The sequence below is a fragment of the Cyanistes caeruleus genome, chromosome 4, assembly GCF_971803275.1.
Source record: "Cyanistes caeruleus chromosome 4, bCyaCae1.hap1.1, whole genome shotgun sequence".
NCBI lineage: Eukaryota > Metazoa > Chordata > Aves > Passeriformes > Paridae > Cyanistes > Cyanistes caeruleus.
In genome coordinates, this window is record NC_141704.1 from 31,828,885 (window position 1) to 31,841,437 (window position 12,553).

General features: G+C 53.4%; 1 protein-coding gene and 1 long non-coding RNA gene across 2 annotated transcripts; both read left to right on the forward strand.

The window, feature by feature from the left end:
• Positions 1–484: 484 nt before the first annotated feature.
• Positions 485–2,879, forward strand: PDXP (pyridoxal phosphatase). The gene is made up of 2 exons (XM_086887420.1): positions 485–1,094; positions 1,337–2,879. The coding sequence occupies exons 1-2, from the start codon at positions 518–520 to the stop codon at positions 1,660–1,662; spliced, it is 903 nt and encodes a 300-aa protein (XP_086743546.1). The 5' UTR covers positions 485–517; the 3' UTR covers positions 1,663–2,879.
• A 538-nt stretch (positions 2,880–3,417) lies between these two features.
• Positions 3,418–11,248, forward strand: LOC111937381 (uncharacterized). Its single transcript, XR_002868604.2, has 5 exons — positions 3,418–3,643; positions 4,268–4,536; positions 5,886–6,050; positions 8,716–8,854; positions 11,040–11,248. It is a non-coding gene; the product is annotated as an uncharacterized LOC111937381 (long non-coding RNA).
• The last annotated feature ends 1,305 nt before the right edge of the window (positions 11,249–12,553 follow it).

Consider the following 12,553-nt stretch of genomic DNA (forward strand, 5'->3'; position numbering starts at 1 on the left):
TGCCAATATTTGAGAAGCTGGTGTCAAAGTCGCAGGCCGGTGTGAGCAGGGCACACTTGGCAGTCTGAAGAGCTGGAGGGTGCAGCCCGGGGGGCCGCAGCGAGGACGAAAGGAGGCGGCAGCGCGGCCGGCGCCCACGGCTGGCTGGAACGCGGGGCCGGGCCGTAATGGCGCCCGCGCTGCCACAGGCCGCGCCGGCCGGCAGGGGGCGCTGCGCGGCTGCGCGGGCACGGCGGGGGGCGCGGGCCGGGCACGGCGGTTCCAGCCAATGGGCAGCGCGCCCGGGCCTGTCCCCGCCCCCTCCCCGCCGCGCTCCCTCTGGGGGCCGGCCCTCGCCCTGGCCCTGCCCCTGGGAGCGACAGAGTCTCCCATTGGTGGCGGCGGGGAGGCGGGAGGCGGCGATTGGTTGCGCGGCGGGGCGGGGCGCGGCGGGGGGCGGCGATTGGCTGCGCGGCGGGGCGGGGCGGGTCGGCCGGCGGGCTGCGGCGGCGGCGGCGGCGGCGGCGGCGGCGGCGGCATGGCGAGCTGCCGGCGGCTGAGCGGCGCGGGGCTGCGGGAGGTGCTGGGCCCGGCGCAGGGGCTGCTCTTCGACTGCGACGGCGTCCTGTGGGCGGGCGAGCGCGCCGTGCCCGGCGCCCCCGAGCTGCTGGAGCGGCTGCGGCGCAGCGGCAAGGCCGCCCTTTTCGTCAGCAATAACAGCCGCCGCTCGGTGGCCGAGCTGGAGCGGCGCTTCAGCCGCCTCGGCTTCCGCGGCGTGCGCGCCGAGCACGTCTTCAGCTCCGCGCTCTGCTCCGCTCTCTTCCTCCGCCAGCGCCTCCTCGGCGGCGGCGGGAACGGGAGCGGGGCCGGCCGCGTCTTCGTGCTGGGCGGCGAGGGGCTGCGCGGCGAGGTGCGCGACGCCGGGCTGCGCCTGGCGGGCGAGGGCGAGCCGGCGCCCGGCGAGCCGGTGCGCGCCGTCCTGGTGGGCTACGACGACCAGTTCACCTTCGCCAAGCTGGCGCAGGCCTGCGGCTACCTGCGCGACCCGCAGTGCCTGCTGGTGGCCACCGACCCCGACCCCTGGCACCCGCTCAGCGACGGCCAGCGCACCCCCGGTGAGCCCGCGCCCCGTCCCGCGCCGCCCCGGGGGGAAGGGGCTGGTGGCGGGGGTGGCCTCGGGTGGGCTTCGCTGTCCCAGGTGCGGGCGAGGCGGCTCCCCGAGCGGCAGGACGAGCAGGGATGCCCTGGCGGCTCCCGAAGCGGTGCTGCCGGCATCCCGCTTGCCCGGCCTGTGGCGGGACCCGGGGTGCTGAGCTTCCCGCGGCTACTTCTGTTCCTCCTCCTTCCCTCCCTGCAGGGACTGGCAGCCTCACAGCCGCGGTGGAAACGGCTTCGGGCCGCAAGGCGCTGGTGGTGGGGAAGCCCAACACGTACATGTTTGATTGCATCGTGGAGCGTTTCGGTGTCGACCCATCCCGCACCCTCATGGTGGGAGACCGTCTGGAGACAGACATCCTCTTCGGCAAGAACTGCGGCCTTGCCACCATTCTCACCCTGACAGGCGTTTCCCGCCTGGAAGAGGCACAGGCCTACATGGCCAGCGACAGCGCCGCTGCCAAGGATCTGGTGCCCAATTACTATGTGGACAGTATTGCAGACTTGATACCGGGCCTGGATGAGTAACAGTTTGTACATGTGAGGGCAGAGGGGTCAGGTTCCCCATCCCAGATCTCCATCTGTTCCCATTTCTCTCTCACTGCCCTATTCCCTCAATTCCTGGTTTCTTCACATGCCAACATCCTTCTTCAGGGGCAAAAGGGGAAGGGGATTGGCAGGAGGGGACAGGTTTCAAGTTGTCTCTGCTGAGAGCTATCCAGGATGGACAGAGTCCTTGTCTCCCGTATTTCCAGCTGCCAGCATCTTTGGGAGAGAGCTGGAGGCCTTGAGGCTGGGTGGGTGGGGGGGTCAAATCAGTGTCTGTGTGGCCTCTCCCCCTGCAGAGGTTCAGGACTGGCTGTTTTAGTATTATTTTTTCCCTTGGATAACCAGTGGTGGCCTTTTACTGCTGTCCTTCAACTTGTAACTCTTCCGAGCTGCAACCCTGCAGTCCTTGTGGTAACCCCCTCCTTGCCAGGGGATTGGCTGGCATTGTCACCCACCTGCTGTCTATCAGTGCCAGGGCATGTGGAAGGAGTGTGCCAGAGCTCTGGAATCATGAATGAGAGTATCTCTGCCTCCCACAAGTGAAAGAGAGCATTGCCTCTTCTCTCTCCTGTTCCTTAGAGATGTTTCCCCCACTATCCCCCTGCCCCAACCCAGTTAATAACTGTGCCAGTGTCCCATCTGAAGGACGGAAGAGACTGGTTTGAGGGTCTTTTTCCTGTGCCAAACAGACAAGCTGTGACTGCACACAGTGGGTCTGCAGTTGTACCTTGTTTTCAAGCACCCTTTCTAAAGGGGCTTGTGAAGGACAGAGGGCTCCTAGACCATGACAACACAGCACTGATGAACTGTATGACTCTCCCTGGTTGCCCCTTCTCAGTTGGATTTTGTCATAGTACAGTGAGAGAAAAGTGCTGATGGGGGTCTGTGCTCCAGCTGCTGGTGTGCAGGTGAGATGGTGATGGTGTTGTCACTGCTGTGAATGTGTCACAGTCCTCAAAACCATTCCTTGCTGCTTTGTCTTTCTACGTTTGTTTTTTTTTTTAATTTCTTGATCTAATTTATCAGAATTATTTATTGTTCAAATATTGTATTATTTGTATAAATTATGCTGACTGGTTGCACCAAGGGGACAGAAGGCAGTGCCTTTGGGCATCCCTTACTGTCCAAGTCCCATGTTGATGTTCTTACACTCACTGTGTCTCTGTATATAATAAAGTGTGAGCATAGGCTGGAAATTACCTCTTTTTTTTTCACTCATGGTCCCACCAGGATGGAACTGCCCTGGGTATCTTTGAGCCCTCACAGGTGAGGACATGGCAGGACCTTTCCTCACTCAAGGGGGTGCTGCTGGGTAGACAAGACATCTGGGTAGTCTGGTGGATAGTGTCTTTGAGCTGCCCTTTGCTCAGAACTGGGGTGGAGGTGGCTGTGGTGTGGGGCGTGGGGTCCAGCCGGGTCACTTGGAGCAGTGAGCAATGCAAGCCCTGCCAGTTGCCTTTGCATTCCACAGCACGGGAGATTCATTGCTGGGGAACTGTGACCTCTTGTGCTGCACCTGAAGGCTGCCCTCTGCTAGCCAGCTGCACCCCAGTGATCTGTGTGGCCCTCCTGGGGTAGGGGTGAGGTGCCATCTCTGTTATGTGCACAGAGCTTGCAGAGGGCTGAGAACTGCCCAGGTGAGGTTCTACCATGACCCTTCTTGACTATGCTAAGCTTTAAGGGACAGGGAGGTGGCTGTCACTGTACCGCTGGGGTGACCTTAACCAGACTATAGCTTGCCATGTCCTGGGTTTGTCTGTAGTCCCAGCCCAGAGGGAGAAAACAGATTGGGTAAGAAAAGTTGGAAGTGACTCAAATGTACTTTTTCTCCATTCCTCATACAGGAGCCAATCCTCCCTTTTATCTGTCAGACCCCTTTAAATGCTGTTGATGGCAACCAAGCATCACATCTCCCGCTTGAGAGATCAGCATTTAACGTTCAATAACTGCTCTGTGTAAGGTAGTGCCATGTCAGCTTACATGGGAGAATTGGATGCAACTTATTGTCCCTAGGATAGTTCCAGGTGCCGAGTGCCTTTTCCTTCTTTGTTTTTTTTTTGTGTCCAAAACAACCTAGGAAACGGCCTTCCAAAATAAAAGAAGATCCAAAGGGTTTTCTGAAGACTGCCTGTCATCTTAATCAGTCTCCTTTGTATATGCCTGTTTCTCTCTTTTGTCTGTCCCACATCCAATTAGTCCACCAGAGGACTGCAAGTCCCTTAATGAGTACTTGACCAACACTTGCATTAGATTAAATAAAAACAGTTGCATTAGATAGAATTAAGTAGAACAAGTTTGAGACCTCATGTGTCTGCTAACTTGGGTTACCAATCTAGAGATACCCAGACCCTGGTTTATTTGTCAGAGCTCTCAGTTCTTGTATCAGGCTGAAATTTGAAGCGCTGCTGTTGTGACTTTGGGGCCACAGCTGGAAATGCTCAGTACAGCTGCAAATTTCTCAGGCTGAGTTGGTTACGTGTGGGTGTACAGTGGAGTTCTGCGCAGTGAGAACATCCCCAGGACATGCCCCCTTTTTTTCTAGGGTGCTTTGAGGATGAACATTTGTCTGTTCTGTTCTTTCCAGTTCTCCCAGACAGCAGATGGGATGCTGGAGGCTGTAGTCTCCCAGGATGGCACACTGGAAATGAAACAGGAAATCCAGTAGCTGGTCAGTGTTGCAGCCTGAGTTTGGGCCCTCTCCAAAGGTACTTCGGAGTTTGTCCTTTGGATTCCAAATGGTGAGCCTGCACAGTAGGTTTTTTCCGTGTGACTGCTGCTGAAAACAGAGCTCAGCAGAGGTAATGGCTGATCCCTGTCCTGTGGCCGTGTAGCTTCTTTTCATCTGGTGAAAAGGTGAGGGCTTTGCTATGAAGCAGAGCTGGACTTGGAGCAGAAGGGTTTATCAGCTCTTCCCTTGGTTCATGATGTAGAGGAGGACATTAGGCAGGAGTGACTTTTGTCCTGTAAACATCAGTGCAGCTGTTCCTGCTCTGAACAGGGATGGAGCAGCACTGTAGGGGTCCATCAGGTCTGCCAGGCTTTGGTTTTGTGTGGCTTCCCCCTGCTACTATCACTCCAGCATGTAATGAATGTGCATGTGAGCAGATCTTGTTAGGAAACTAGACTGAGAGTACCCCTGGGGGTGATGAGCTCCCTGTCCAAGCCTGTCAGACACCCATTCAGCCGCTGACAATACAGGGTCTGTGATCCTCATGGGGTTCAGGCTTCGGTTCCCTCTGGAATAGGTCTGGTAGGGCTGCAGATAACATCTGCTGTTGAAACTGAGAAAAGCGATGGTTCGTGCCTAAGTCAGCTGATTCCTTCTTGTCTAACACAGCATTTCTTCTTGGGTTGAGTGTTTAGGGAAGCAGTGAAGTTGCCAGGGAGGACAGGGCTGTGAAGTGTAGAGCTGTGGCAGCACACAGGAGGGTGGAGCAGATGGGAAGCCCCACTTGGTGTAGTGTAGGAAAAGGTATTTATTTTCTCATCCTCAGAAAATTGCATTGCCTTTTCCTGCCGTGCAACAGAGACAACAGCCAGACAGGTGGCAGTCGTTCCATTACACCAGAGAACTCCTATCCATAAGTGCAGTTACTGTGGCAACCGCTGGCTGGGTGATGTCAGCTGCAACCTGCTGAGCATTGCCTGCTCAGGGCAAGGCTTCAGACCCTTAGTTATCTTCGTGCCCTTTCTCTGGACTCTCTCCAGTATGTCTCTGACTCTCTTGTACTAAGGAGCCCAGAACTGGACCCAGTGCTGGATCCCAGGTCCTTTTCTGTCATGCTGCTTTCCAGTTGGGTGGTCCGCTATATCTACTGGCCCCTGGGGTTATTGTTTCCCAAATGAAGGACTTTGCACTTCTCCTCATTGAATTTCTTGAGGTTCCTGCCATCCCATTTTCCCAGTCTATCAAGGTCACTCTGGATGGGACCACAACCCTCTGGTGTGTCAGCTGCTCCTCCCACTTTTGTGCACCAGCAAACTTGCTGTGGGTACACTCTACTGATGCTTCATCTTGCAGTTCATTAATGAAGATGCTAAACAGAATACCCAGTATTGACCCCTGGAGGACACCCCTAATTACAAGCCTCTAGCTAGACTTTATGCCACTGATCAGCATTCCTTGGGCCCAGCTGTTCACACAGTTTCCTGTCCACTTCACTGTTACCTCAGCCAGCCCATACTTCCATTATCTTCTCTAGGGGAATTTTGTGGAAGGCAATGCCAAAGGCCTTACTGAAGTCAGGGAATATGTCCACTGCTTTCCTCTCATCAAGCAAGCCAGCCATTTATCATGGGAGATTGTCAAGTTGGTCAAGTGACTGACACTTCAGGAAGACAACAAATGGGCCCAAGGACACGAATCGGTGAGTAGATGCCTTTAACATGAGGAACTAGAGATAATCCTGGCTGGGAAGTTGTTAATGTTCAGCCACATGACATGGTAATAGAACTGGGAGAATTTGGAAGGTGTTGAGACTGGCAGGACAGAGGAGGTTTTCTTTGCATGGGAAAGTGCCTCCAGAGCCAAGAAAGGATCATGATCCTAGGAACTCGCTCGATACTTGCCTGACCTGATGTGAGAGTCCCCCTCTGCCAAGGCAGGCAGCTCTGGCGCCACCCTGTCCTGCAGCAGCTGGAGCAGGGAGGAGGAGGAGAAGGTGATGAGCAGCAGCCTGTTACTGCCTGCCCTGGTGAACCAACCAGCATTTACTCTTCCTCCAGCAGCAGTGTGTGTACAGTCCCTCCTCTGCAGCATAGCTTCCCTCTCCTCACTCCTCACTCAAGGCACCCACAACATAACGTGGGTTTTCAGGTTCCCCTTTGCCATCTCTCTATCATAATCCATTTCTTTTCCTTCCTTACTGCTGCCTCATTTGCTCTCTGGACTCTGGCCCCAGAAAACTCACCTGGCAGTCCAGGAGAATTACGTGGCTATGCACATCTAGGAACTGTTGCTGTTGGACTCTGCCTTGGAATTGTGTGTGGATAACGCATTGGAAGTGCTCCTAGCAAACAGGCTGTTTTGGTGTTCCTTATACTTCCTGGGAGATGCTGAACTTGAGGGCAATTAAAAACTGTTCAGGCTTCCACCAGCTTTCAGAGTTATACTGGCCTTTGTAGCTTCAGTATGCCACTGCAGCAAAGCGCTGTCAGCTCTGTAAGCCTTCAGCATGGGGACAAGAGAGATGTGATACCAGAAACATTCCCAGATCACAGGGCAGCTGCCTGTGATGATCCAGGTTGTTCTGCCCTGTGATTTATCCTGCTGGATGTGCAGCTCCAGCATCTAGCAGTTTCCAGTCTGTATAGGATATTGCTGAGCACTGAGATGCTCTCTTCATGTGTTGTGGGTGAGAGAAACCTGTCCTTTAAATGGGCACAGTCATCCATCAAGTCACTCAAAAGTCCTGTGCCAGCCTTTCTGTCCTTGCTGAACTTCTAGCCTAGCTTCCACATAAGCTGGACAGAAAGTGGTACCTGGGTAAAATTCATGGCAGGAACTGCTTCCTTACTTGACCTGTTTCAAGCAAAATGAAACAACTCAGATCCCTGTTTCTGTTCATACCGGGTACACTCTGCTGTCATACTACAGCTGCCTGTGTCCAGCTTAGGTAGTTTATCCCTGCAGCATAGCAGCCAGAGTAAACTGAGTCTTTGTGTGTGGGCTGTAGATTAGAGATTTCCCACGTGCTGGGACAACATGGTCGTAGCCCTGGGCAAGGCTTCCTTCATGAATGAGAGCTGTTCCTGACTTGGTGTCCTTCTCTGGCCTAACATTTGGAGGCTTTTGATTCAGCTGGGTTTGGGCAGAGCCTGAGAGTGGCACAGAGCAGTGGCAGTCCCTACTTGAGCACTTGCCAGGGGGTAGACATGTGAAGAATGGCAGTACGCTGCTGTTCAGCACTCGAGTACAGCTAGAAGATCGTGTGCCTGCCACAGTCTTGGTTACCTGGACACTGACACAGCTCATGAGGCAGGGTGGCCATACTCCTCCAGTGGAGAGTGTAGGCTGTGTTTAGGTTGTTCCATGATGCTCACTGCCTTGCAATTCATCACAGTCTCATTAGCTGCCTTCCCACAATTTCAGGGCTGTAAAGACATATGTCACTGAGCAGTCCCATGCTGTATTTGATTCCTATTTGGCCACAAGCAACTCTGAATGCCCTTGAGCCAATATTGCTGGAAATCTGCCTGTTGGTTCAGGCGTTTGAGCTGCTTTCTTGTCAGTAATGTGTTGGGGCAGCCTGGTATTTAAGGATTCTCAGAAGAGCTGCCTACAGTAGTAGTCTTCCTCTTGGTCACTTGTCACTTGCTGACAACCCAGCAGCAGTAGAACGGTCCTTCTAGAGGAGCATATCTGATCCTCAGGTCAGCCCAGGGACTGGGGTGGCTGGTCACAGCAAGCAGCACACGGTCCTGGTTGGCACACCCTTTGAGTCACGGGATCTGAGACCCCACAGTACTGCTTGCTGATGCAATTCAGATCTCTGTCATTACTCCTTTGGGTGTGTTGTAAGTTTTTCCAGGACAGCATGTCCAGCCATTGGACACAAGAAGCATCAGGAAAACCTGTCTGATTCCTGTAGTGGCTTAGAAAGAGATGCATCTACCTGGAAAGGGAGTATGTGAATTACCCTGGGACTTTTTCTGGCAGCATGCCTCCAAACTCAGAACATGGAGGAGTCCTGTCTAATACCCATAATTCCTCCTCTTTTCCTGGCAATGTTCTGCAATGCAGAGAAGTAAGATACCTGCAAAGGATCATCCCTATATGCTCCTTGTCTCTTGAACTTGGATCCTATGCTAGTTGCAATAAGTAAATCAGATAACCCTGGTTGTCTAGGGATCTCACCCTCCCATCCCCTGGACTATTGTTCTTTAGGCTGGAAATAAATCTAGAAGTAGGAGGCTCCTGTATTGTGTTCCCATTATGCTGGCTGGAGTTAATTGATAGCAGATTTTTCTTTAATTTCATAATATTTACATGAAATACTCTCTTTCCTTTTACCTTTCTGTTATCACTACCAGGGACTCCACTGCCTGACTGTTCCTTGTATAACGGTGTGACTTGTGCATCCCTGCCACCACCCAACCCACTCAGACCAGCTGTTACCCTGTCCTTTGGCACACAGCTGGATGATACCTAGGGAACTCAGTGTTGGACATGGTAAGAGACACAAATACATCTGATTAGAAGGAAATGCAGCTGAAATTGCTTTCCAGCAAAACCTTGCTTTCACTGTTGCCTGAGCTTACTGTCTGTCTGTCTGTCTCAGTAGGGGGAAAGGAGTGGGAGGTTCCACATCAGAGTTTCTCCATAGATCTGTAAACCCAACACAAGCTGGTGCTGCAAAAACCGCAATTATTTTCACATCAGTCTGATGCTCAGCAGCAGGAATGCTTTCATGACAAGAAAGGAGGTTTGCCAGGCAGGGGTGAACAGCTGAAGGTTGAGGAGCAGAATGGGATGGTGCAGGGTGTCATCCCAGCCGATACGAGCAAGCTCACAGAAATACGGGTTGATAAATGGCAGCTGGTTGGGGAAAGAGTGTGAAATCCTGTCCCTTTGCAAAGCTTTCATTCCTCTGAGTTGTTCAACAAGACCCCTTCCCAGGAGATGAAAAGCTGGATTTATACCCACAGACAATTTTGGCTGTACTTCGGGTGTCAGCTTTGTTTACTAGACATTGTTCACACTGCAGGCCCCTAACTACTGCTGGCTCCCTGGGTGCAGCCAGCCACCCTGCAGCTGCAGCTCCCTGCTCCAGAGCTGTTTCTCATCACAGCTCATTCTTACTTCAGCCCACAGCTCCAGTCGGCAGCGGCTTGGTCACGCAAGCATCTCTGCTCATGAGATCTTGGTTGCTGGCAAGGACAAGGCTGTGTCCTGGAGAGCAAATGGCACACAATGTGGCCAACAGCCCTGCTGTCTGCATCCAAGTCACAGATCTCTTTTGTGCATGCTAAATCAGCTCCTTCTGTGCGGGACATATTCTGTTTTACTTCCAGGGGAACATGCCCTCCACCAGTGCTCTATAGTTTAATTGGTATAGATGTACGCGTTCAGTTTGCACATTATTCTCCCTTCAAAAGCTGACTTATGCAGTACTCTTCACTCTCCACTCCTGATGAATGCCAGATACCCTGCTTGCTGCTTTACTCGTTGCTCCATCAGCTGCATCACCACAAGGGTCTCATCTTCTATTTTTCAGAACCATAGCACATTGGTTTTACCTGTCCAAGTCAAAGTGAAAAAGGATGTAATCTGTTAGGCACTGCTGTAAACCCCTTAGCAGTTTCAGGTACTTAAATCTCTGTGAAAGGAGCAGGATGGGAGAACCATGCACAGCCACCTGCAATCCCTTCTGAGGGGTACAGCAATCCCCAATGCTTGTGCAGTACCCATTTCCAGACTCACATGGAGGACAGTTATTCATCCAGTGGGTGGGCAGCCAGATTTCACAGAATGGAGCCCCTTCTCCTCCACAGCTACGCAGGGCTGGCCATGCAGGGAGAAGGAGAGCACCTGGGACTGTGGTTGCAAGATGCTGGGAAGCTGCACGAATGCAAACTTGATGATGTAATGGCAGCCTTCATCGCAGCTCATTCACTGGTGCCCAGTAGGTTTGCCCTCGAGGGGCAATGCTTTAAGGAGGAGGCCGAAGACACTCAGCCAGGGCAGGGCAGCTGCCACACCAATGAGGTTGCCACCACAGCATGCCCAGCTACCCCAGCCCTGGGAGAGCCAGGGCTGTGGTCACGAGTCCCACAGGCACAGCCAGCAGTGAAGCTGGGCTTGGCACCCTGGTGCAATGCAGAGAGGGAGCTCATTGCACTTCCTTGGGCAGAGCTGAAACCTGCCAGCTGGGCAAAGGCTTGCTGGGGAGCTGGGGCCTGTTGGTGCTTGTCCTGGTTGCAGATGGAGGAGGACAGGGACCTGGTCCACCTGCAGCCAGAGTGGTGTTGAGATGCCACCAGCAGTGGGAGCCAGGGGAGCCACCTGTGCAAGGTGTGGGTGAGAGGCAGGCTTCTGCCCAAGCATCCAGTTTCTCTGTGATAACATCCGGTGTGCCAGCACTCTGCAAAACACACAGTCAAAATTGTTTTGGTGGGTTATGGGAGGGATCCAGAGATGTATGGTAATCCCCCAGGGAGGAGTTGCCTTGAGAAGTCTCAGGATCCCTGTTCTCATCCCAAAACACTGCTTGCTCACCGGCCATCCTCTCTCCCCCTGAGCAGGCCAGCTGACTCTCGCTTGTGCTACATGCTTCAGCCTGCATTGCCATCAACACTGCTGGTGCAGCTGAGATCTGATCTGTGGTGTGACAGTGCTGGATGATTCTCTTTTGCAGATATCATGCTGTTTCTGGAATCATGCACACGCAACCCAGGAGACTGAACAACATTGCATTGAAAAGGAAAGTAGGAAACAAAAGCAGCGCATTTCATGTTTCAGCCTCTTGGAGGGACCAAAGGGCATACTGTCTTTAGAAATACTACAAAAGGCTAAAAGAGATGTATAAGCTCAGCTGTGAAACATAATACATGTCCTGCTTTCTGACTTCTCCTGGAATTCACCCCCCCCTTCCCACTGCAGGTACCCATACCCTGGCACCATTCTGGGGCTCTACATGGCTGGGCTGAGCCTTCCTTGCACACTCGGCACAGAGGGAGGCCCTGCAAACGTATAGAGGTCATTCTGCCTTTGGCAGACCTGTGCCAGGCCAAAAAACCCCAAAGGATGCAAAATTTTCTGAACCATGTGTGAGTCTCCCCTGAAAAAGGGAGAGCACATACCCAGCAAACTAGGCCATCCCACCTCCAGCAGCTCTCAGCCCCTGCCTAGACAGTGCTCGTGGCACACAGGCCAAGAGCCTGCCTTTCTCAGAAAGTGCCCAGCCTCCCCATGGAGAGTATCACTCCAAGCCAACAGTTACCCTCCTGCCTGAAAGAGGGATGGTCAGCTCACAGTATGGCCAAACATATTCCCACTTCTGTATGGAAATAGCAGCCCAGAGCCCAGCATCCCAGTTTCACTCAGAGGTAAAACCATCAGCCTCCCAAGTGAGCTAAGATGCAGCCATGTGCTAGGCATGGCCTAACCTTTCTGCAGAGGGAAAGCAAATTTTACAAAGGGGAAGCGGCAACTTGATGAGGAGCTGGTCAGCATCCAGGGTCAGTCCTTGAGAGAGTTTCCCAGACAGCAGCAGCACACCAGCTTTGGTCAGTCATGCTCTTCACTCACACTGCATGCTTTCAAGAGCTTGAGCCCAACATCTCCGAGGCCGTCCTGAACAAACCTCAGCATCCTTGTGATCCCCAGGAATGGGTATGTGTGTGGAGGGACTGGGTTTTCTCTGTCAGGCCTGCTCTGAGCAGACCCAGGGATAAGGAGGAGACGGGAATGCAGCAGCAGCAGAGGTCCTGCATGATCCCCATCTCCTGCCCAGCCCATGAGACACATCACAAGGATGTTCAGTCTACACAGAGCTTGTAGCCAGGCTCAGCAGTGGGTGTTTTGGCCAGAGAGATTTCTGGAAGGTGCCAGGTGCTGCCTGTGGTTTCTCTGCCGTGTGTGGGGTCTGTGCAGGGCAGGTGGAAGGAAAAAAGTGGGTAGTGATGAAGCAATGGTGAGCTTGAAGGAAGGCCAACCGAGACACCCTGAGAAACGAAGCAAGTAATAAAATCCCAGAGAAAAACAGCACTCCGCACCCAGCCGGGCCCTCTCCTGAAGCTGCCAAAAAGGCATCCTTGGCTCAGAGGTAAGCAGTCATAAAATGCAGGGAGAGACTTCCCAGGGAGGGAAGGTTTTACCTGTTGAGCAAGTTCATGGGTACCCTCGCCCACCAGCAGGGAGTGTTGAGCA